General features: G+C 49.7%; 1 protein-coding gene and 1 long non-coding RNA gene across 2 annotated transcripts; both read left to right on the plus strand.

The window, feature by feature from the left end:
• The first annotated feature begins 13940 nt into the window (after positions 1–13940).
• LOC141732342 (uncharacterized) lies at positions 13941–15390 on the plus strand. The gene is made up of 3 exons (XR_012584070.1): positions 13941–14638; positions 14817–15006; positions 15254–15390. It is a non-coding gene; the product is annotated as an uncharacterized LOC141732342 (long non-coding RNA).
• Positions 15391–17251: 1861 nt separating this feature from the next.
• Positions 17252–25116, plus strand: ANKK1 (ankyrin repeat and kinase domain containing 1). The gene is made up of 9 exons (XM_074561159.1): positions 17252–17272; positions 17370–17587; positions 19350–19644; positions 20065–20216; positions 21132–21181; positions 21279–21434; positions 21705–21823; positions 22812–22857; positions 23218–25116. The coding sequence occupies exons 2-9, from the start codon at positions 17400–17402 to the stop codon at positions 24564–24566; spliced, it is 2355 nt and encodes a 784-aa protein (XP_074417260.1). The 5' UTR covers positions 17252–17272; positions 17370–17399; the 3' UTR covers positions 24567–25116.
• The last annotated feature ends 64 nt before the right edge of the window (positions 25117–25180 follow it).

Raw genomic sequence — 25180 nt, forward strand, 5'->3', positions numbered from 1 at the left:
TACCATCATTCCCATACTTGTCCTTCCTGCTTAAAAATACTAATGGCATGATATGCCTGCAGCCCATGCAAGATTCCGCTCTACCTACAAAATTCCCAAATACCAGTGTTGGGGGTCTGATTTCCATTCATCAAATCCTGGCAGCGTCAAACTCTTCAGTGCTGGACCTTGCCAACTTAAAAAATCTGAGTCCTTCTAGTTTAATTCTGGTTAATCCTGTATTTATACTTTTGCCCACTGATAGACCAGATTTACAGATAGTGCCCTCTCCTGAGGGTGAAGATGATCACAAAGCCGCCCTATTCTTCATGAACAAGCAAGATCTGAATTTGGGTACCACTGAAAGCAGCCATGATACCCCAATGAAAACTAGTTCCTCTTACCCCGCAACTAAGTCTTTGAGGCCTGAAACTACTCTCTCCGCTGCATCTAACCAACAAGCAGAGACAACAAAAGTAACTTCTCAGTCAGTGCTAACTAATCCTAATTATACACCCATCGCTAGTTTGTTTCAAACTGTTACCTCAGCATCAACTCTTTTGCTGGACCCAGGGGTGAGGATGAGCACTACAGCGCAGGCCATGCATCTGCACAGGCTGCCTGAAGAGATGCAAGCACCTGTTCCCAATTCCCATGAGGCCAAGGTGTCTGATTTGCTTTTACTTAACGGTGTGTTAATGCCTTTCAGCTCCCCTGCACCACCATTAGTAAAGTCTGCACAGCATAGCCCCCGTGTTTCCCCCAAAGTATTTTTCACCACTGAAAAGCCACCTCCTTCTTCTGTAATTCCTTTACTGTCAGCAAAGGGACTCCCTGATTTTCAGATGCCTGCCCAATCTCCATTTACTGTCATAGGATCTGTAGGTCAGGTTCAGCACAGTAAGAAACAAATGCCGCAAACCATTGGCCATCACCAAGGCTTAGCAACCGCGCCTTCCTCTGCCCACGCACAACGCACAGTGTGTTCAACTTTGCGCTCAGCTGGATCCATAAAATACCCATTAAAGATGTTCACAAGCATAGTGCCTTTGCAGTCCACCCCACAAAATCCATTAAGTACTGAGTCTCTTCAAAAGCTGCCATCACAAGTTCAGTTTGTACCCGGCACATCATCAGCTTTCTCCGCACATCCAGCTGGAAATGATCGCAAAGATTCAACAGCGAGCAGCATGACCTGTTCAGGAGAAGTCACTATGTATGCTAAAGCAGCACAAACCCTCACCACTTCTGTAAAACCTGATCTTACTAAACATTTGGAATTTACTCCCATTGTTCCTAAACCCTTTATAATGATAGAGAGACCAACAACAGCACCAGCACATACTCCATTTTCAATGAAGGTCCAAATGAAAACAGCAGTTTCTGGGGAACTTCTGGCTGCAATTACCCATCCAAGGGTGTATACCAACTCTCCTTCAAGCCCACCTTCACCTGTGTCTCCATATGGTCCCCTGCTATCAGCTGTGAAACGTGACCAAATCCATCAAGCCCCTACTAAATTGTTCTCACAAGCCAACATGGGAGAAAATACAAAGCCAACTGAAATCAGCACAAGTTCAAAAAAAATAGGAACTGGTAAAGTCTTGGGAACAAGCATGTCTCTGTCAGCCACGTTTAACACAAGGACACAGCAACCCCTTGGGAATAAGTTTGGTTTAACTCCAGTACAACCATCTGTGTCTGCAGAAGCTATTATTGCTCTTGAGACACAGCCTAAATTGATCCAGACCATATCACGGTCTCCATTAGCAATGACTCCTCTCTCTGCAGCTAAGGATGATTATATCACTACTTCACTTGCAACCACAAAAACGTTTCCCCTGCCAACATCAGCTACCCGATCTGACCCGAGCATGGTGCTGCCTATGATTGCCAGGGTGAACAAATCAACTGTGGTCTCTACATCAATGGGGAAGAATGAGGACATGATAGTGAAAGGAGATGCAGCCACTGATAGCCAGCTGCCCACGAAGGCACCCTTGTCTTCATCACATCAGGCATCAACAAGATGCACTTTGGAGAAGGTATCATTGGAAGATAACATTGAACATGAGACTGGTCATTCCAGCCCTAACACTGTTATGCACACCACTGGGCTATCTACAACAAAAGCATTTTCTGTCTCTGCTAACAGGCTTGTAAATAAGGTTACTTATCAGTCCACCGGTTCCAATAAAGTAGCTGTCAATGATGCTGAGATGCTTCTAGACAGAGATCTAATCCAGTTCCTTCCAAGCCCAGAGGGCCCCTCATATTCTCCTCAGAGCCTGGTAGCACTTACACCACGTGGGAATTCCTTGCTGGATGTTGCCAGCACTGGGCAATCAGACAGGCTCTTCTTGAACACAGAGGCAGAAGAGATAGTTAGAACAAATGAAGTAACAGAAGAAGCAGCTGAAGGCTTAGTAACTGTTCTAACATTGCTGGATTCAGAGCCCAGTGCACTGCTGAGTGAATCACATCAGAGGAGGGTTTTGCAGTCACATGCCACCATTCTGAATGGGTAATTACCTCAGTGTAGTAGTTGTTGCATGTTTATGCTGTGTGATTTAAGAAGGGGGAGGTTAGTATCTAAATTGCTCCATGGGCTCAGTAACATGGGTATGCTGTATTGTGGCTTTAAAAACACTTAGTTCACGTAGCAATGATATCACATTTTAAAAAAAAAAGGGGGGGGGATTTTCACATTTTGGATATTAATACTGTCCTTCAGACCTAGTTTTCTTTGTCACAACAGCCTTTGACTCTCCTGCCTTTCCTCCCAAAACCAATCTACATAAAATTTTGCAAGTGGGAACATTTGATATTGCTCAAATGCGCTAGCAAAGGAGGTAGATATTCCCACACAGTAAAACACTTCCAAGTTCCCCTCAGTTCAAATGATATGACTGTGCAGAGAGGCAGGAGGTGGGAGGCTCTGTCATGTCAGGGTCTGCGTGTTGCTCATTTGTTTCAGCTTACTGAGGAACTCACCCCTGGTGCTAACAGGCTGTGGAGACTGGCTGGGCCTCAGCTTTTTTTCCTTCTTTCCCTAAAGCCTTGCAGTTGTGAGTGATGATGTCTGTGGCTCCGGTAACTACACCGTGCAGATGAGCCTGCACCCTGCTGCAGAAGTAGACCCTGCGGGCGAAGGGTCGGCACCTTCCCAGGAGACTTTCCTGGCTCTAATCACTGTGCAGAGCAACAGCAGCCAGCCCGTGCTGCAGGTCCAGTCGTGCTGTGTGACACCCTCTGCCAGCCCACGGGGACCAGGTGGCAAGTGCTGCCCGTTCCGCAGGTCAGACATGGGGCCACAGGGGTGGGTGCAGCATCACACTGCTCAAAGGGCCTGGGCTGGGAATGGGCTGGTCCTTAGAGGAGCCTATCATCTCTTGTATCCTGTGTCTCTTTGGAGTTGAGAGTAAGCTCAAAGCAGTGACAATGAGTCCGAGAGTGCTCTGCTCCCTTAGCTGTCTTGTAATTAATACCAAGGGCTTGATAAGACGGAGAACCCTCAGGGGGAAAAAAAATCTCCCTTCACCCTTTGATTTATGTAAAGAAGCCATCCCGCTGCTCCACACCATGCTGTCACAGATGTCAGGTTTACAGTATCCTCCTGCACATTCTGCTAGGGGATGGCACGGCCTGGGAGTGGAGCAGAGCAGTCCAAGGATGGGAGCCAGGCTTCGCCACAGGCCTCCATTTCCCCATCAGCATTTCACAGCTATTTTTTTTATGCCTAACCTGTCTGGGTTGAACACAGGGAAATTGGAGGATTCATTAGTCGATGTTTGTAAAACCACTGGGGGGTGTAAAATGTGCATTTGAAGTGCTACACATTATTGTCATCAGTAAAAGCTTTCTGATTTGCCTGTGTCGGCTATGGCGGGAGATCACCTCTGCAGTGTCTAGGTCAGGCAATGATTATCACACTATAGCAGCCATTTTAATGGTTGTAACAAAATCAACCTCTAAGAAACAGTTCTGCTGCCCTAGGACTGTGGCCTCTACAGCAGGGACAAGTACAGCCTAAGACGCTGACATTTTGTTGTTTAACTCTGACTCTGTAGATGCACGTATCTGTCTTAGAACCTGTGCAGACCTGTGTGAGCAGATCCCCCTCTTCCCTGCCTTTAATCAGGGAGAGCTGGAATTTGAAACTGTTTGCTATTTGTCCTTGCCAGGTTGCCATTTGAATGCAGACACATCCAGTTACTGCAGAGCAGTAAATCCAGAGCTGCTAGCTTCACCATCCAGCTGTTCCAGATGCTGGATCACTCAGTGGCCTATTTGCACTGTGAGCTTAATGTCTGCCTGCATGACAAAACAGGATGTGAACAGGTACGTGCGACAGGTCCGTTCTGACCGTCTAAGGAAATTTTGGAAAGATTTGGTGCTTCTAGCAAGTACAGTCGATTCAGTAAAGAATCTTGATGGTGGATTATAGAGCTCCACCTTCCAGCTCATACAGTACTTTCTTAAGCTCCTGCATACTCTGTGTCTCTTAAAGAGTTCCCCAGCTGAATTTATACTCTCAATTAAGCTAACTGAGCTCACAGTGTTGTATTTTCACTTTACACGTAATCAGTATCAACAAACAAGCAAGTAGCAACCTTATAGGAGAATCACAAGGCAAAAGCTTAGCAGAACTGTATCATTTTACATTGCAGAATTACGTGAAAGGGTTCAAATCTCTGGAAAGGTGTCTGGATTGTCCTGGGTCTGGGATCTGGAAGTTTTCAGGCTTCCACAAGCTTGGAGGGCTTAGGGATAAGGCTGCTGTGAAACACTTGGCACAGTGTCTTGTACTTAGCCATAGGCCATGCTGTGGATTTAAAGGGTACTGCACTACGGAAGTAGTGCGAAGAAGCGTTTGAGAGGGCTGTAGAAGACACATTCATTAAAGTTTGAGTGGTTGAGCTGCATAGTAGAGCTAGAAAAGCTCCCAAAATTCAGCCAGTCAGGCCGAGCCTGCTTTTAATACGAAGCTTTGGCAGAAATTAGAAAATCATTGTATGGCCACGTGAAGGATGAATGTCTGCATCTTGCATATGCCCTGCTTGCTCTAACGGTACTTCCTGGCCTGCAGACACAACCATCGGTCCTGAAAAGAGAGTTGGGCTCTCTGGGAAAGAACTCAGCCTCCTGTAACAAAGTCACCATGTGAGGATCACCCCATATCTGGTCAATCCCTTTGCTAAAAGTCTGGAAGATGAGTTAATGATATGAAATGGTAGCAATAGTTGCTAATCCCTAAGGAAATGGAATTAGGGAATAGGGATTTACAGATGAGCTGGTTCAAGCATTAGGCATCTCACTTTTTTGGAATGAGAGCAAAGCTGGACAAAGACCGGATCTGAGGAGACCTGCTCCAATCAGCACTGTGGTTGCTGTGGACTGCGCACAGTCACCAGTGCAGGAGATTCTGGTCAGGCAGCACCAGTAAGCTCTCAAATGTTTTTCTTATGTCTTTCCCAGGACTGCTTTGAAAGTGTGGAGCCACTTCTCCAGCCAGGTGACAGGAACGGCTATGGAAACCTGCACAACTTGATCTCATTTGGTCCAGTTTTGAGAACGAAGAACAAGTTTCTATATAAACCTGTGGAAAGTGGGTCTCCTGTTTTTGATTCTCTCTTTCTCTGTACCTCTCTGCAGAAATTTCTGTTCGACTTTTCCTGCTGTAAGAAAAACAGTACGCTTTTAACAGCTTTCTTGACAGCCAGCTGGTATGACTAGATTATATTCCAACAACTGCTCATGTTTGCTTTGGCCTTCCTAAATTCCAAACATGATGGTTACTCAGTATCAGATCCAATAGACTTTCAGACAGGAGACACAGCCAAATGCATCCTCTGCAGGAACTGAAGCTTTAGGAGGAGGAGAGGGGGGAAAAAATAAGGCAGCGTGTCCTCTAGCTGAAAAGACGTTTCCTGCATCTTGGCATTTTGGCGAAACATGTTGACTGAGGATTAGGAATGTCATTAAAATAACTGTGAGAGATAGTCACTAACTCATTCCTTCAAGTAGCTGGGTTTTAGGTGAGATGAGATGGGAGGAGTCAAGGTATAGGGACCTCCTTTTAAATATTGATTTCTGTTAGCTTTGCACCTTTTAGAATGAAAGAGCAATGCAGTCATTTTTTGTACTGAGCTTAGGGAAGAGTCCCCATATTTAGAGGTAGTGATGTAGTACAGCAAGAGGAAACAACATTCACAGGTAACTGAACAAAAAATCTAACTTGAGAACATTAGGTGCGGAATGAGATTGGTCATGAGTCAGGAGTGTTTTCTTTTTTCTTTCTGTTCATAGGTAAAACGCATCAGTTGGTCAATGTTGATTAGATGTTGTCCAGATATTAGAAAGGAGTGATGTCGAACCTTGTACATCATGAGCATGAGAGACTTCTTAAATTCACTGGCACCATACCTGAGAATCACCTACCTTCTTATGGTTTTACTTTTTTTGTGCAAAGAGTATTTACTGCTGGGATCTTATGACAAAGAAGGTCATGTGTTTGAAAAGGCACTACTCATTCAGGCTACCCGCTGGAAAGAAACAGCCATACCTGCTCGGCATGCTATAAAGATGAATGGGAGTTTAACCTTTTTCTTCCCCCTCCCTCTCTTAATGCTGTGCACTGCTTGATTACTTCTTTGTTTATTTCCAGGTCCTGATTCTGCCATGCTGGTACCCATTCTGCTGGGATCCCTTACTGGCTTTGCTGTCTTGGGCAGTGCTTTCATAAGCCTTTGGCTACATCATAGACAGAAAAACAAAAACACGCGCTATCCACAACTTGGAGAAATCCGTGGCCTGTGAACTACGAGAGCTGACTGATCCTGCAGATCCTACGCAACTGCTACAATGATCAGAAAAGCAACTGATTTTGCTTTGCACGCTGTATTGTTTTTGTAGAGCTTCTGCTGACCCAGGGAGCAAGATACTCAATCTCTGCTTTAAGCACATCTCTCCTTCTTCCTTTCTTTCCTTCCACATGAGCAAGTCCACAAACTGCAGATTGGAGAATGAACTGTAGTAGTGGTTCAGCTATAAGGGAGAGCAGAGCTTAATGCGGTATGTGCAAGCACCAGCATACAGTCTCTTCACAGAAACAGGAAAGCAGACAGGAAATTGGGGTGCAGAAGAGCCACATAAAATAAAGCACTGTAGACTAGAGCCATGTCATCAAGGAGAACATATTGTTAGGAAAAATGACAAAACCAAGTTTATTGATTGGGAATGGGGACAGGACCCAAGAGCTCCGGAGATCCACCTTTTCTCGTGTCTAAGGAACTGAGTCCCTTTATCCTTTTGCTTTATTCATGGTACTGTTTTTTCACTTCTCATGGAAGCAAGTTTCCATTAACTGCCTGTTTGTAAAATCCACATAGTGGAAAAAAGTTAAGAGTGGAAAAGCATTGTCCATAAGGTTGGATTTGAAAGCACATGAAAAGAACTCGCCACATTGAACTTCTAGGTCCAGTTTATTTACTGTTGTTGCCAGAATGCAGGCAGGAAAGGGGCCATGACCAGAGAACCTCGTGTCAAATGCAACAGAGAAGTAGCTTGCACTCCCACCTGGATCAGTCTTCCTCCAAGAATTTCTTCAGGTCTGATATCTAGCTAAAAATTCCAGGTCAAAACTCAATGACAATTACCCTTCAGAAATACTAATTGTTATTTGTACTGCAGTAGCCCTGAGGAAACCAGCATCACGTTGTATTTGACATTGACTTACCTACAGAGATAGTCACTGTGCTAAGTCATAAAAGACATATGTACATAAGATCCAGACAAGTGTCATTAAACCCTTTTTACAGCTGGGGAATCAAGGCATAAAGCAAATAAAAGCACATGTACATCACTACCCTGATATAGTCAGGAAGGAATTAATCTCTCTTGTGCCCTAACCCTGCTCTTTAACCAAAGGACTGTTCTCTTTCCTGAAATAAGTTTGTAAACAGTGTCTCTGAGACTGACACAGCAGGTTCTGTACAAAGCAGCAGGTAAAGGAATAACAACGTAAAAAGCCGTACTACTTTTTGCACTAAAATGTACCTGAAATGCAGTCACATTTGAAGTACAGCAGCTTCTCCGTTACACAAATACCAGACTTTGTGATTCTGAAGGAGTCTGACCTGGTGCCCAGGTACAGCTGTGGGCAGAGCAGGGTGCTGCGTCCTGGAAACAACGGGGGCCATGGCTGGGAGGAGGGGGGGGGTCAGCAGCCACCTCGCTGTGAGGTGTCAGCAATCACCTTGGCAATTTATCTCTTCAGGCAGGCTGGAAACCATCTTCAAAGGATTGGCAGCAACCATTTTGAGTACAGTAATTGCGCGTCTCAGGGAAGGCGCTTTCAGCATAAATCTTGCTGTGAGGGGTGGCACAAGTATCTCGGGGTGAGGGGGTTCAGAGTCATAGAGCTGGGAGTGGTCAGCAACCACCCTAGAGGTTGGTCAGCAGCAGCATTTTGCCTTCTTTTTTTGCTAAATAAACCAGATAGAGTGCTATGCCAACTGCTGTGATACAGCTTTCTACCACTTTGCAGATGTTTTGTTGGCACTAAAATTTGTGAGTGTCTGAGCAGAATTTTCTTTATTGTCTGGCTTTCCTTCTGGCTCTGCAGTGGGTGAGGGTGGGACACGTCCTCAGCCAAGGACAGAGTAGCACAACTGCTGGCACACACTTGGCGGTGTCAGCAAGAGCCAGGTTTGTGTTGACTGTCTTCAGTGCAGAGGGTGTCAACGTGCAGGCAGCAGGTAACTGCTATGTGGCCTTTCAAGTATTTTCTCTTTGCCCACCTGCCTGTGTGCATGATGTCAGCTTTTGGGTTCCTGATGGGGAACAATTTGATGAGGTTGCTTTTCACACCATTGCTAGGCAGGTGTCAGGTGAAATGGTCGTATCCATCCAGTTAATCGACAGTTTCCAGCAGTCAGAGACGGGTCGGAAGAGCCTCTGCTACAGGCTGACCTTTCAGTCCTGTGACAAGGCACTGAGCCGCCAGGAGGTGGCAGAGATGCAGCTGCTCTTTCGTAAAGAAATAAAACAGCACTTGCGGGTCGCTCTTCGGTAGAGCCTCGTAGAGTTCTTCTCAGGTGCTCGAGCAGCGTCTGCGCTTGTTGCTGATCTGGGAAACGCGGCCTATGTCTTGTTAAGACCTAAGACCCTTACGAAGGCGGTGGAAATCCCTGTTAATGAAGATCAAGCACCTTCCTGTTCTGCGCGTGTGTCATGAAACCTCACTTCAGAAAGCGGAGCCTCTCTCTGCTGGGGTCCTGTGAGACTGGACGTGATCTCCTTGCTGGTGCCAGTTGGCTTTTCCTGCCCTGGCTAGTGTTTGCCCAGAGCCCTGTTGTGGCGATCGCATCAAGTCCCCGGGAGGAGGGTGGGCCTTCCCCTTTCCCGGGGCACTTTGAGCGCTGCGGTCTCTCCGCGCCGCCGCTGCTCGGAGCCCCCCGCGGGCGGGCGCGAGGCTGCGGCAGGCGCGGGACGCGTGCCCCCTCGCGCGGGCGGCTCGCGGGGCAGGGGCACGCGCAGTGGGCGCCAACGGTCGCCGACGGTCTCGCTCCCGCCTCTGTGAGGGGGCTCGCGCCTCTGTGAGGGGGCGCGCGGGCACCTGAGGGGAAGGGGAGCAGGACCCGCCGGAGCGGGCGGGCGGAGGTCGGCGCCGTCTGGGGAGGGTCCGCCGTCGCTTCGGGGCGGGCGGGCGGGCGGAGGTCGGCGCCGTCTGGGGAGGGTCCGCCGTCGCTTCGGGGAGGGCGGGCGGGCGGGGGTCGGCGCCGTCTGGGGAGGGTCCGCCGTCGCTTGCGGGCGGGCGGGGGTCAGCGCCGTTTGGGGAGGGTCCGCCGTCGCTTCGGGGCGGCCGAGAGGGCAGGAGTCGGCCACTGCCTTCGTGGGGAGGGTCCGCGATTGTCTCGGGGCGGGCGGGTGCCGGCGCCGTCGGGGAAAGGTCCGCGATCGTCTCGGGGCGGGCGAGCGGGGGTCGACCATCGCCTTCGGGGCTCTGCGAGCGCCGTGGGGAGGGCTGGGGCTCAGGTGCCGTCCCGGGGAGGTGCGGTCGCCCATCGTCACAGGGTGTACGGAGGGTCCAGACCCCGCCGGGAGCGGCCAGAGCAGCGGAAGGCACCTCGCACTCGTCCCTGCAGGGAGCAGCGGAGCAGCAATTCGGTGAGAAAAGCCGATCTCCGAGTTTTTTCCGGGGCAGGGGTTATGGGGTAGGGGCGGGAAGACAGTCGGGGGTCGGGCGGTGCTGAGGTGAGCTCCCTCCGGGGACCGGGTGTGCTGAGAGGAACCCCCTCCGGGGGTCGGGCGGTGCTGAGGGGAGACTCTGCGGGGGACGGCGTCGCTCTCGGACGTGAAGAAGAACGACCAGGCGGTTCTGTCAGACTCTGCCACCGGTAAGTAATTCTAAATCTGGACATTTTTTTTCTGAATTCTAACAATGGAGCTCCGCAGCCTCTGTGGGAAAGAAACTCCTCCCGGGGTAGGGGCCGGGGGGAACGGCCCGGGGCCGGGAGGTGCTGAGGAGAGCTCCCTCCAGGGGCCGAGGGGTGCTGAGGAGAGCTCCTTACGGGGCCCGGCGTCCCTCCGTTCTGACCGCGTGCTCCTGCCTCGGCAGCAGCTGGTGGAGCAGACAGAGGAGGCATCCATCGTGTGGCACTGCGAGGCAAGAGCGAGCGAGAAGAGGGCCGGAGGAAGCCCAGGAGACTGACGTGGAGGAAAGGGAAAGGCGCTCTGGGCAGAGGGACTGTGGTCGGTCAAAGGTGTTGCCAGCACCTTTGTGCCCTGGCTGGCTTTGAGCTGGGCGACCTCCCTGTAACCAGGGCTCAGGTCTTTGGCCTTTTGCCATGTTGCCCCATGGTTAGGCAGCCCGGAGAGAGGGGCAACCCTGTAAGGAGGGTGAGAGCCACCATCTCCACACCTGGGGGGGAAGTGGAGCTCCTGAAGAGGGAAAGAGCCAGGCTGGTGGGCCCGTAACTTGGGCGCAGGTCGGAGCCTTGGGCTCCGTGGGGCTCGTTGGGAGTGCTGAGCTGAGGGGGACCACCCTGTAAGTAGGGCTGTGCCTGTCCCCTGTGTTCAGCAGCACCCCCTCTAATCAGGCGGGTGCCCCTGGCCCCAGCCTTTCAGAGGCGTGGGGCTGGGATGTGTGGGGCTGGGCGTGCCCTGCCCTAGGCCTCTTTGTCTTTGTTCTTGGCCCCAGGAGCAGTTTGGGAGAAGAACCACCGGGGAACGTGGGAGGAAGGGGCCTTTTCCAGGCATTGGGTTGTGCTTGCAAGCGGGGCCTGGGTCCTGCCCCGGAAGCTCTGTTTCTGGGTGGCCATTTTATTGCCTTGAGCTGGGCCATCGCCCCGGAAGCGGGGCTGTGGCCTCTGTTTTTTTGCCTCCCTCTGGGCCACTGGGTACTATGGCGGTGGCAAAAATAGGTCTAAGGTGGCTGAGCCTGGGGGGGTAAAGGGTAGGAGGGGGGAAGGATGGCTGGGGGCTGGGGAGTGCTGTGGGGACCTCCCTCCAGGGGCTGGCATTCCTCTCTCCTCTGGGCGGAGGAGTTGGTGCTTGAGTGTGCCCTCCTTCTTTGGAAGCAGCTCCTGGAGAAGAAACACAAGGCATGGTGAGGAAGTGCGAGGCAAGAGCAGGTGAGAGGAGGAGTGGGAGGTTGGAGAGGGGGAAGGAGAAAAGTGCTCTGGGCAAAGGGACCTTTTTGTTAGTGGGTCTGTGGTCACGCAAGACCATTGTCAGCACCTTTGTGCCCCGGCTGGCTTTGCGCTGGGCGACCTCCCTGTAACCAGGGCTCAGGTCTTTGGCCTTTTGCCATGTTGCCCTATGGTTTGGCTGCCCGGAGTGAGTGGCAACCCTGTAAGGAGGGCAAGGGCCACTGTCTCCGCACCCGAGGGGGAAATGGAGTTCGCTGGACCCCAAGCCCACCCTGTAAGCAAGGGAGGGCCATTTCCCCAGCTCCCTCCTCCGGCCTTGGCAGCGTTCTGTCTGCTGGTGGCCTGGCCTGTGTGCCCCCCGGGAGTCAGGCGCGTGATGCTGTTTGCCCCTTGGCCACCCGTGAAGCCCCTTGGCGTGTTGAGGCCCCTCACGCCTCCATGCAGCCCCGGGGGGGGTGGGTCTGAGGCTCTCCTCTCCCGCTCGCTGGTAGGGATGGCTCCCCAGACAGGGGCTGCGCAGAGCTCGCTCTCCCTTCTCGGAAGTTCTGTTTGTCCCTGTTTGTGTCAGTGTCTGTGTCTGTGTGAGTGAGAGAGCAAATGAGTTTCTTGTTTAGGCCCCTGTTAAAATTACTGCAGCGTACTTAGCTTAAACTTCCCAGAAGGGAGAGAGGGCTCTGTGCAGCAAAAAGGGGGTCCCCTCTGAGGCCACGAGCGGAGGGAGGGTCCGGGCTTGCCCCTCCTTTCTAAGGACAGAGCGAAGCCGCTTAGTCGTAGAGTGCGGTCAAGGCAACCTGTCCGTAGTCAGGGGCCGGGTCTCTGCCTGCGCGGCTGCCTGTCCTGCTGGCGACCTGCCAGCGTGACAGCCCCGTGCTTGGGGCATGTGTCACGAGTCCGTGGAGCCCTGTGTCCCCAGGAGCAGCCCGTCCTCCCTGTAAGCAGGGCTGCGGAGGCTGCTTTAACCAGCCAACAGGAACGAGCCCTCCCTGGCTCTTTTGAGGGTGCAGGTTGAGGAAGTGCTGTGCTGGAGGGTGCAGGCCTGCCTTTGGTGCTGCTTTTGGCTAGGGTGACCTCCCCGCGGTTGGGGTTGAGGTTGTGCGCTGGGCTCCCGAAGAGATGGTGTTGTGCTGCAGCCAGGCTGGCCGGCCCGTAACTGGGGCGCAGGTCGGAGCCTCGGGCTCCGTGGAGCCTTGTTGGGAGTGCCGAGCCACGGGGGACCGCCCTGTAAGTAGGGCTGTGCCTGTCCCCTGGGCTTGGTGGGACCCCCTGTAATCAGGCGGGTGCCCCTGGCCCCGGCCTTTCAGAGGCATGGGGCCGGGATGTGTGTGGGCCTTTGGCCGGGAAGCTCCGCGGCCTGGCTGTTGAGTGAGTCTCGTCCCTGTTGCTGTGGGGGAAGGCCGAGCTCTCTGGCTCCCTGGGTGTCGACCTGCCTGTAACCAGGGTCCGGGTCTGGGAGCCTTTGTGCTCCACTGGCAGCCTGTGTGGGGTGACCGCCCCGTTAGCGGGTGTGGGTCAGGGTGCCCCCAAATCGGAGAGAAGGAGCCTCCGAGGGCCTGTGGGACCAGGGCTGCCCTGTAAGTCAGCTCTGGGCGTGCCCTGGGAGTGCCGAGCCGAGGGCGACCACCCTGTAAATAGGGCTGTGCGTGTCCCCTGCAGTTGGCAGGATGTGCTGGGAGGGACCCCCTGTAGTCAGGTGGGTGTCCCTGGTCCTGGCCCTTCAAGGGCAAAAATTTGGAAGTTGTATCTTCTTAACACAGAATTGGAATGGCTTCTAAAAACCCAGGGAACGGCATTGAGCCAAGTACCTCCCCCAAAGTCATAAAAACCTTCCCAAAAGTGCCAAGGATGCTCTTGTTTGACTGCATCCCTGGTGACAGGGAGCTCCCTTTGCTTAGAGTGCCTCTCTTTGCTTTTCTCTTTCCCTTTCTTCAGCCTGCCGCTCCTCCTCCTATTCGCTCTTGCCTCGTGGTTCCACACACACGTTTGATGCCTGTTCTTTCTTTCTTTCTTTCTTGTCTAGGAGTTGTTGCTGGGGGGGACGGTGCAGTCTTTTCACAGGAGCGCAAGCGCCTCCGCCCGGAGAACAGGGGGAAGCCGGCCCTCGGAGAGATCTCCCCACGGCGGTCCCCGGTCCCTGGTTTCTGGCCGTCCTTCCCCCCTTCACCCCCTACCCCCCTTGGCTTAGACATCTTGGGCGCCGTGTGGTGCCCAGCATCCTGGGGGCTTTACAGAGGAGAGGCCCTGGCCCTGTTTCTGGGGGGGCGGCCCAGTTCAACGCCATTAAGCCCAGTGTCAGGGCTTCCTGGGCAGGACCCGGGCCCTGCTTGCAGGCCGGTGGAAAGGGCCCCTTCCCCCCCATCTTTTGCCTTCCCCGGGGGTTCTCTTTCTCCCCAGCTGAGAGCAGAGGGAAAGGGGACCAGGGCACGATAGGGTAGGGCAGGGCAGGGCAGGGCAGGGCAGGGCAGCGCAGCAGGTTTAGGGTGGCAAATGTCACTTGCAGGCCCCAAACACCAGCCACTTCCCAAACAGCTGCTCTGCATTGAAGCGGCAGCTTCTCCCAAGTGGCAAGGAACCCACAGAACGTTCTTCTGCCCAAGCCCCTAAAACCTCCCGGGAAAAGCCCTTGCTAGTCACCAGCCACTGCTGCCGAGTCTCCTGCCTTCAGCGCAGAAAGTACACTCTTGATAGTGCTCTGCTGGCAGCCGGTGTGGGGTGACCGCCCCGTTAGTGGGTGCGGGTCAGGGTGTCCCTGAATTGGAGAGAAGGAGCCTCGGAGGGCCTGTGGGACCAGGGCTGCCCTGTAAGTCAGGGCCAGACCAGTGCCCTGCAGTCCCAGGCGCTTTGAATTCCAGGCAGCGGCTCGAGCCCCCTGTAAGCAGGGGTGCAGGCTCTTTGGCTGCCACTGTGCATGCCTAGCTCCATTTGCCCAGGGCGTCCACCTCCGAGCCCAGCTCTGGCACCAGCTGGAACTCCACAGGCGGCAGCGCTGGGACTGGAACACCAATGTGGTGAGAAAAGCCGATCTGCGAGGTTTTTTGTGGGGGGGTGGGGGTGTGTTGTGGGAGGACGGCCGGGGTCGGACGGTGCTCTGGAGAGCTCCCTGCGGGGACCAGCCCGGCGTCCCTCTGTCCTCCAGGCAGGAAGCGGGGGCTTCTCGGTCCTGAGCGCGTCCTCCTGCCTTTGCAGCAGCTGCTGGTGGAGCCGTCGTTTGTGGAAGGAACCGCCAGGCAAGAGCGAGGGAGAAGAGGAGCGGCAGCAGACTGAAGAAAGGGCACGAGAAAGGCACTCTTGGGCAGGGGATCTCCCTATCTTCGGAGCTGCGGTCGCCTAAAGCATCCCTGGCCCTTTGGGGATGTTTTCTGTGCCTCTGGAGCAGGTACTTGGCTCATGGCAGTTCCCGAGATTTTTAGGAGTGCTCCGATTCTGTGTTAAGATGATGTGACTTCCCAAAGTTGTCTCAAAACTACTTTTTGTAGCTTGATACTGCTGTACCAGATGTGGGGAGTGGAGGGGCTGCGCAGACACCCAGAGTGTCCTTTGAGGCTGTGTGCACCCCGGGGAACGAGTACTCGGGAGCAGGGATTTTAAGGTGGTTTCCCCTGTTCTGAATGCTTCTCTTTCAGCACCTGCACGGGCGAGGAAGCCGCTGGACCTCAGCCTCTGGAAGAAGATGTTCCTTCTCCCTCTCCCGAAACAGCTTCTGTTGTCTCCCTTTTCCCAGCTATTCAGTGCAGGGGGGCACCCAATAAAATGCTTTCTCTGATGGTGTGTTAGTGTGTTAGCTTTAGCTACTTTCCTGCCTAGCTGTACTTTAGCTGATGCCAGCAAAATTGCACCGCACACATGACGTGTGCAGAGCAAATAGGGGGTGGGTTTTTGAGGGCGGGCAAGGCCACAGCCCTGACCATCACAGCCTCTATCGTTCTGCCTCAGGAGGCTGAGGAGGGCTATGGATAATTGCAGTATTCCCATTTGCTTCAGAGCAGCACTGCAAGCTTGCACCTTAGGAAATTCAAAAGAAAGCATCACAATTGCAAACTAGTGAGCTTGAGCACCATTTCCACAGTCAAGGTGTTCTTTGGCGTGGACTGGGGTAAAATTGCTCCCCAGTTTGGGGCAAAAGCAGGAAAGGTTCATTTCAAGAAATGGAAGTTGCTGTTGTCAACAAAGGTGTAAATGATCAGCGTGACTGTCTCACTTCTTAACCTTTTATTTTAATGCCATTAAAGTTGAGACAGACTCTGGAAGGTGCCTGAGCTAACTGCCAATAAATGCAGCACAGCTGTAAGGTCTGTGGAGGAAGTGAAGCAGTGGCTGTGCTGCTGCTGCTCTGCAACTGTGGAGTGTTTTTCTCCAGTCCCTCATCTTCTCTTGAACTTTCTACAATAAAACTTGAGCATTTTGGTGAGGTCTTGTCCTGCCTGTGCCTGACCACAAGTGAATGGACCCCCATCGCGCTTGTCCTCAGCTCTGAAGTTGTGTTGGCAGGTGAGTGCTGGTAAGTGGGAGTGGAGGTGGCTAGGGGCGGTACCTGGGCCAGAAGCATCGCACTTGGTGGGCAGCAGCCAAGGAGTGGGCAGGGAATTAGTTATAATTGTGGCAGATTCTGATGCTTTTTTTCCCCCTAAAAGGCTGCAGAGCCTGGCTGGCTTTTTCCCTTTTCCTTCTTTCCCCAAAGCCTCACAGTTGTGAGTGATGGGCCATTGCCAGAGCACCTTGTGTCAACTGTAACAGAGAAGTAGCTTGTAATTCCACCTGGATCAGTCTTCCTCCAAGAATTTCTTCAGGTCTGATGTCTAGCTAAAAATTTCAGATCAAGGCTCAATAATAATTGCCCTTCAGAAATACTAATTATTATTTGTACTGCAGTAGCGCTAAGCAAACCAGCATCACATTGTATTTAACATAGATTTATCTACATAGTGTTAAGCTGTTAAAGACATATATGCCCAAGGCCCAGATGAGTGTCATTAAACCCTTTTTACAGCTTGGGGAGTCAAGGTACAAAACAACTAAAAGCTGTTACTAGTGCTCACATGGCAATGGTTAAACTGCTCAGACCAGCTCTTCAGTATTCGCTTGTCTCTTCAAATGCCCTTTGCAGGCATTTGATGGCATACTTTATCCCTGAGGTAATCGCTCTGGCTCACCATGTTAGTTGCGTTTCTGTTTAAGTGTTTTCTCAGGTTCATACACTCATGTTTGCCACATGCTAGTTCTGGGGTCTTCTCTGTACTTCAGCTTTTTGGAGTGTTTTCCACTTTTCTTCTTTATCCAGGTCACATGCAGTGCTGCATAGGAGCCTTGTGGATTTCTCTCTGTGTAAGGCCTTCCTTCCCTTGAAATATCAGTCTGTCTCACTTTCACTCAGCGTACACTCGTGCCTCAGGTGAGGAATCCCATCTTCAGCACAGTGCAATTGCTAAAGGATTGTTGCGTTGCACAGTTTTTCATCTTGTATTCTTTCAGCATTTACCCACCCAGTGCTTGATGTGAAAGAGAAGGGCAGCCTTATGGAAGTGTAGACATGTACCCAGCCTGGCCAAGCTCAGCGCAGGAGGCTGGCAGGAGTGCCTGTAATTAAGTAATGTAGCTCCTCTGCCTACCAAATGAGAGTGACACTTGGGATCCACCTCTTGGCAGTAAGTAACATGGCTCACCTCGGGTAACCCCCTACCTCCCTATGCAAGTCAGAAGTAGGAAGAGCTCCTTTATTCTTCTTTGATACCGCCTGAGCAGGAGGCAGATAGCCAGGCTGCCTTTTCTGTCATGACTTCGGAGAAAGACCGGCAACTGGGCAGCTTAACTGTTTTTAATAAGGAGGATTTTGAAGAAGACTGGATTAAAGTGGCCAGCGGAGGCTTTGGGCATGTGTACCAAGTCAAGCACAAGAGGTGGAGGACAGTTTATGCAGTGAAATGCTCTCCGTACCTGCTGCAGGACTCCGGCGTGGAGAGGTAACCATGCGGTTTCTTTTCACTCAGCAGTTCAAGCTGTCAGTTAGAGCCACCTGCGGTGACGTGGTGCTAAAACCCCGAAGGAAATTTTTATGTGGCTACTTCTCCCTGGGAAGTAAGGTTTTTAAGTACCTAAAGGGAGTGGAAAAAACACTAGTGATGTGGAGTTCGTTTGTTCATTCCTTCTTTCTGTGTGTGCGTGATGTGCATGTGCAAGTGGGAAAGGAACGCTTATTCAGAACAATTGGGGTTGAAATCTGGAGGTTGAAGTGTAGCCATCTTAAACTAAACATGGGCACGTGCCTAAAAGCATCCTGATTACTTGTTTGCAGGTTTCACTGGACATTTGGACTAATGAGTATATATTAAACTAAATTAGTCATTAAAATCACCATATTGAATGCTGAGAGACAGAGAATTTCCAGCTGTTTTTGCTGGGCTAGCAAAGGTCTCTGCTCCCTCACTTGTCTTACCCTCCAAATATGTTTTTTTCTCTCAATGGTGCACCTGCACCTTCAGTTTACTTTTTGCTCTGTCTCTCACCTGCAGAGACTCTTCTGCTGACTACCTTGGGTCTGGAGATAAAACAAAGCTAGGTAATCGCGGCCACCACCAATACCACATACAATATAGGCAGTCCTGCTGAAAAAACAACCGAGACAATGAAATTATTTATTCTAAAATTGTATTTTGTTCAAGTTGGAAGGATCCTGCCTGGTTAAAAATCTTTCTCCACACCCATCATTTTCCTGGGAGGGGAAAGAATCAATGTGTAATCCTCTATGCTGCAGGTTACAACTGTCTTCCTGTGTTAAGCCTTTCTTCTGCAGTTGGAAAGACAATACTTGAGATTCCTCAATACAGAGGTACGTTTCACTGTGGGGAGCTTTCTAGAGGAAGTCTGGCAGAAGGATTTGCTTAGCTGAACTATGTTTAGAGCTATTAGTGGCCTGGCATAATGTTGTTGCAAGCTCAGATTCATTCCCAGGGTGTGCTTTTTAAATGCAGTTTTGGCACTTTACTGCTTGGCTGCTGTCAGCACGCTCCAGGCACCCCAACTTGTTTAGCAGGTTGGAGAATGTAAAGATTTAGTGAAACGTCTGCCAAAACTGGCAATAATGGACAGACACATCTAGACTCCCTCTGGGACCAGATTCACTATGTTCATGGACAGAAAGCTTCAGCCAGAGGTATAGGTATGGCCAAGGCATGCCCTCTGGCCATACAAGCCTCCATATACTCAAGCTCAGCAGGTTAGTGTGTCTTTGGACCCTGTCTGCCCGCAAGAAGCGTGCAGGCCATCACTGCGGCTGCCGTGTGGACATGTGGTGTATGAAAAAGGCACGGTTCACCATGCTGTGCCTGCTCCTGACATCATGCTTTCAGGGAAGCATCACTTGGGAATTTCACCACAGTGTGAAAACAAGCACGTGGACCAGGCTTTCGGTGATCACTGAAGGTCTTCTAAGAGCTGGACTGAGATGGAAGTTTGGATCGCTTTCTCTAGGAGCCTAGTGGTTGAATTTGCCCAGGCAATCCTTGGCTTGTTTTCAAAAGTCATAGCACCTTGTATGCTAGATTTTAATCCGTGAAAGATCATGATGTGTGTGGTTGCAATATCACCAATTCAAGGGGCAAATTGGAATGAATCTTTTTGGGGTAGACAGGGCTGCTGGATATCACTAAGCTACTATACAGTAACAGCCTGTGAATCAACTGATAGCATGTCTTGGTTCCACTTTTCTCTTTTTTATTTTTCCAGGACCAGTATGAACTGTCTAATGGAAGAGGCAACCAAGATGGAGAAAATCAAATTCCAGCACATTGTCACCATCTATGGGGTCTGCAACAGTCCTTTGGGGATAGTAATGGAGTATATGGCAAGAGGGTCCTTGGAGAAAATTCTTCCCACTCACAAAATGTCATGGCAGCTCAAATTCCGGGTTATCCATGAGATGAGCCTGGCTATGAATTTCCTGCATAGCATGACACCTCCTTTGCTGCACTTAGATCTAAAACCAGGGAACATTCTCCTAGATGGGAATATGCATGTCAAGGTATGACCTTAGTGCTGTGTTTGTAGTGACAGCTTATTTCTCAAATAAGAGACAGGTTATTTTTGCCAAATGAGTCCAGAATCCTAATAAGTTAGGTTCTTCAGGAGCACTCAATGAAAGATTGACCAGTGGGGCTTATAAGAAGCAGCTGGTAAACAATTTACATGGTATTCTCAAGAGCATACAAGTAATCTGTGCCAGAACCGGGAATTTAAGGCTCCAATTTAGGAGGAAATGCGGATCTCCTGGACTAAGTGAAAGGCACTGACTACAATTTAACCAGGGTTTTATGAAGCTTCAGCTGCTAGGTACCTCTTTATATCCCTGATCGTGAAGGATGGAGGTGTTTCCCAGCTAAAATAAGGAGGGGTGAGATGGTGAGCATTACGCGGGATGCTCTGATTTTTTTTCTGATTACAGATCTCAGACTTTGGGCTATCAAAATGGATGGAGCAGTCTAGCCGAATGCAATATATTGAAAGCTCTGCTTTGAGAGGCACTTTGAGCTACATCCCACCAGAAATGTTTCTCCAGAACAGCAAGCCCCCAGGAATCAAATATGATGTGTACAGGTAAGGGCTGCCTTTCTGTTCAGTGGTCACACAGGGTTGCCACCTAGCTCTTGTGCAGAGCAGGAGAGACTGGCACATTGCCTCGCTTTGTTTATATTCTGGCTCTCTGCTTTGCATAATGTCCTTGGTGGGGAACACGCTGTGAGTGACATGTGGTACTCCAACCTCAGTGATGGCAAGTGGGATTGTCTGTGGATAAACGTCTCTCTCTTACCAGATGTGCCCCTGTGCAGCACTGATCCCATGTGAGCGGCAGGCTGTATTGCCTTAGGTTCCAGCACACCCTGTTGGGTTGCTGGACGTTATTATAGAAAAGGAGTAAGATTAGAGCTCAGAACAGACAGTGTCTGCTCTTTCATAGCACTTGCTGCTTACATTGATTTTAAAACAACTGTAATATTGCCAGTCTGCTTTAGTATTCAGCTTCCTTTTGGTCAGTAACAGGTGGCGAAAAGGTTTCAACTTTACTTTTTTCCTTTTGGTCAAAGCACTTTGCAGCTCACTTAAGCAAAGCTACATATATATGCTCTGGTAATCTGTCAGCTCCTTAGCCACTACACTACACAGTAACCCAAGACAAGAAGCAAAGGAGGATTTGCATGGCCACACAAACTTGCAGTAGTAAAGGGCTCTAAAACCCAATGTGAATAGAGTGAAAAAAAGGCACCGAGAGCCTGACTTTCACAGGAAATGTTATAAGACCCTTATTCACTACACCAACCCTTTTGCTGAGGCATCAGACATGTATGTGATGATTCATAAGATCTTGTCCTTTTGGTGTGGGGGATGAAAGCCTTCCATCCTGAAGAACTTCTTTCCTAATTTTTCCATTTCTCAAGAACATGAAAGCAATAAGTGAATTTTATGTTTGTGTACGTATGGGAGTGGTTGCTCATGATCTCTCATTGCCTGCAGCTTTGGAATTGTCATTTGGGAGGTACTTATGCAGAAGAAACCTTACGCAGGTAAATATGAACACTTCTTGTGTGCTCTGCACTTATTAAATGTTTATTACAGACATCTTCACAGAGAAAAAGCCCAGTGCATATTGCTTTTTTTCAGGAGCCAACATGATGGCCATTATAGTCAAGGTTGCAGCAGGGAAGAGGCCCTGCCTAGAACCCATCAGCAATGACTGGCCAGGCGAATGCCAGCAGATGATTGACTTGATGAAGAGGTGTTGGGACCAAGACCCTAAGCAAAGGCCAAGCTTTACAGGTGTAGTATCCAATTGCGATATGGATTAGCCAAGGGTCAGACGCATGGATTAACAAGTGGGGGATAAGCTTGCATATAACTCTTTGGCAGTTAAATGGCCTGTTGCCTTGAAAATGTTTGGTACCTATTTGCTGTCAACACATCCTCTTTCTCCCTCTTTCCTTCCTCCCTATGTGGAGGACACATGGAAGACTTCCACAGCCTTGGGTACTGACTGGGTTCTGAACATCTGGGTAGTCCGCACAGCTAACAGTCTTTTTTCTCTGGTAGATATCCCTGTAGAAACAGACATGCTGCTGTCACTGATACAAAGCCTTGTAGTGGATCCAGAGAATGAGCGCCTTGTTAGGAAGATGTCCCACAAGCCTGCCATCTCTGGGAACCAACAGGTGAGGAAGGCTTCCCAGGACCGCTTGGGAAATTCCCTTGAGTCCTTTCCCTGTTCTTACCAGTTCTTGAGAATGTGTTTCCTCTCTCATCGCTGTTTGTCATCAGACAAGGGCGCCTCAGCAACCTTCGTGCAGTGTGTTTGCATGGGTTGTACATCTGTAATTCATTTATGAGGATAGGAAACTTGGAAATAAAATTAGCAAGCTGGCCAGTGTTCTAAATGATAGACAGTCCTAGAGGAAGACCCTTCTTTCTACCTGCTCAGAAATGGGTTTATCATGTAGGCCAGAGTCATTAAAAGAAGCTCAAGCAGACACAGAATCAGGGGGGTTCTGCTCATGGCACTGGCATTTGTGCTCAGATGGCAATTTTCCAGCTCCATGGAACTAAGGGCATTCGGGTTTAAACAAGTCTCCTAGAAGGAAAAAAAAAAAATTAAATTCCTGTGTTTCTCTGACTAAGCAAAAATCAGGTTTCAGGATAGCCACAATTTTAGCCTAGCTACTGGAGTGTAATTGTGCCTTGAAGACAGCTTCATACAGGGAGAAGTGGCAGTTGAGAACTATTGCTATTTTGAGGTTTTGCCTAGTTGTGCAGTCATCGAGAAACAAAATGCCCGAGTATAGAGAATTGAGGAGGTGGGGTTGTTTGGGTTCCCTATACGACAAAGACGACTACTAGCTGGGATGCTGCCATGGGCACATGCTGCAATAAGGAAGTAGAATAAACTTATGCTCAGGAGTAAATGAGTAAGAGGAGGAAACATCTCACCGGTATCCTGAGATAATTTTTAGGCTCCCACATTCCTGTTAGTGTCATGATTTGCTCTGCTGAGTTTTGGATGCAGTAACAGGATTGGATAAAAAATACTAGGGTGATAATACAAAATTCTAGAGCAGTAGCAAAGAACAACTCTGTGCAAACATTACAGAATGCAAATAAGCATTTTGTCTTACGGATTTTTCTTTTCCCCTTCATGAAAACGAGAGTGACAAAGAAGAGTTCACCTTCCCCCAAGACATCAGAAGGGGTGGTAAGTAGGGGACTTTCTTTATAATTCAAAAATAAAGAAGGGGAAGCCTACAAAAAATAGCCTATTTCCTCGCTCTCCAGTGATAAGATTGTGGCTCAAGATAGTTTTCTTTTCAAGTTAAGCAAAATGAACTATGCAGGAAATAGCAGATACAGTTCCTGTGAGGGAGAAGCCAAATGTCCCGCTGCTTTCTAAGGGCTTGCATGTAGTTGTCTTGCCTCATTTCATATTGCCTATCTCTAAAATGACGTTTATTTCATTTCATAGTATGAAGATTCACGTGCTCTCCCTCCCATCTTGTGCACACCAAGCTATTTCACTTGGTCTTACTCTCTCTTGTTTTTGTTTCCCCGCCTTTAGAAACTGATAATCAGGTGGTTTGTATCCCACCTTCTTACAGTGAGGTTGAAAGTCCAGAGGACATCTTGTCTGAGGAAATCTGTAGAGTCCATGAAAATGGCCTCACATTGCTTCACCTCATGGTGATCCAGGGAAATGTAGAAAAAGTGAAATTTCTCTTGAGCTGTAAAGCCAATGTGAACAGCCAGGTAGTCTGTGGCTACACCCCACTCATTATGGCTGTTCAGAAGAGGTCACCAGAGATCTGCTCAGTTCTGATAGAGCATGATGCAGACATCAATATGCCTGATGATGATGGTTGGACACCTCTTCACTTCGCTGCTCAGAATGGGGATGACAGAATTGTACGCCTTTTGCTGGACCACCAGGCACAAGTAAATGCTCAAGAGCATGATGGGTGGACCCCTCTGCACTTGGCATCACAAAACAACTTTGAGAATGTGGCCCGAGTACTGCTATCTCGCCAGGCTGATTCCAACACCCAAGAGGTTGATGGGAAAACTGCCCTCCATGTGGCAGCTTGCTTTGGACACGTCAGCTTGGTGAAGCTGCTTGCCAGTCAAGGAGCAGACCTGGAAAAAAAGCAGAAGAACCATAGAACCCCACTTCATGTTGCTGTGGAGAGGGGAAAGTTCAGGGTAGTCCATTATTTGCTGAAGAACGGGACCTCTGTCAACAGCCTGGATCAAAATCATTATAGTGCCCTGCACCTGGCTGTGGTGAGGGGGAAGTATCTCATCTGTGAGAAACTCATCAAATACGGCGCTAATGTGGAGCTAAGGACAGACAAAGGTTGGACTCCCCTGCACCTGGCTTCTTTCAAAGGACACATTGAAATCATCCACCTGCTAAAAGATAGCCGTGCCAAACTGAATGCCAAAGGAAGCATGGACTGGACACCACTTCACTTGGCTACTCGCTACAGTGATGAACCAGTAGTCTGTGAGCTATTGAGATGTGGGGCAGATCCCAATATTGCTGAGAAGTCAGAGTGGGCCCCCCTCCATTTTGCAGTCCAGCGGGGCTCCTTTTTGACTGTCATCAATCTTCTGGAGTGCAAGGCAGATGTCAATGCTAGGAACAAAATGGGATGGACCCCCTTGCACCTTGCTGTCCTCAAGGGCAATATGGCCATTATAAAGACCTTGATTAAGGCTGGTGCTCTGCTTGACGTGGAAGATATCACTGGCTGTACAGCCCTCCAGTTGGCAATTAGACATCAGAGAGAAAACATCATTACGCTGCTTCAAGGCAAGGACTCGTTGATGAATAGAGTGGGGAATGGGACTCTGGTGAATGATGCTAAGATTTCAAGACCCAAATTCGTTCCAGGAAGGACAGATTTGTAGATTCATCAAGTCTGGCATTTATGACTTGACTTTTCCAATATCAGGTGCTATGCCTTAAACCAGCATAACCTGTCACCTGGTGATTACAGGAAAATACCACTTTTTTCTTTTTTTTTTTTTAATAGAAGTTTCTAAATATGAACGCTAAAAGAGTAGAAGCAACTGGAGCTGCAGAAGGAAGCTGACAATTTATTTTCCAGTCTGACCAAGCCTGTAAAACATTTTGGCTTGGTGATGCTGGCTTTAGGCAATGCTTTCCTGTTTTAATACTTCCTGTGCAGGGATGGAAATGGATATATGTACTCTCTTTTCATATCTGCAATGCTGACACTGTGCACAGTAACTCATATATATACATGTCTTCCACAGAGTTTATTGCTTTTATTCCATGTTTTCCTATAGAGCAGATTGGTGTAAAATTGCCTTGCCACAGGTGGGAGTTGAATCATGAGATTCTCACCTGCTGCTGGAAATAGGCACAGAGCATATGGTACAGCAACGTGTCAGATTTTCTGACATCTCATTTTTGTAGCCAGAATAAAACAAAACAAGGAAGGAAGAAAAATCACTAGTAGGAAGTATGTAAATGGATGCAACACAGAGAAAAGAAATTC

The sequence above is a fragment of the Larus michahellis genome, chromosome 17 (genome assembly GCF_964199755.1).
Source record: "Larus michahellis chromosome 17, bLarMic1.1, whole genome shotgun sequence".
Classification (NCBI taxonomy): Eukaryota; Metazoa; Chordata; class Aves; order Charadriiformes; family Laridae; genus Larus; species Larus michahellis.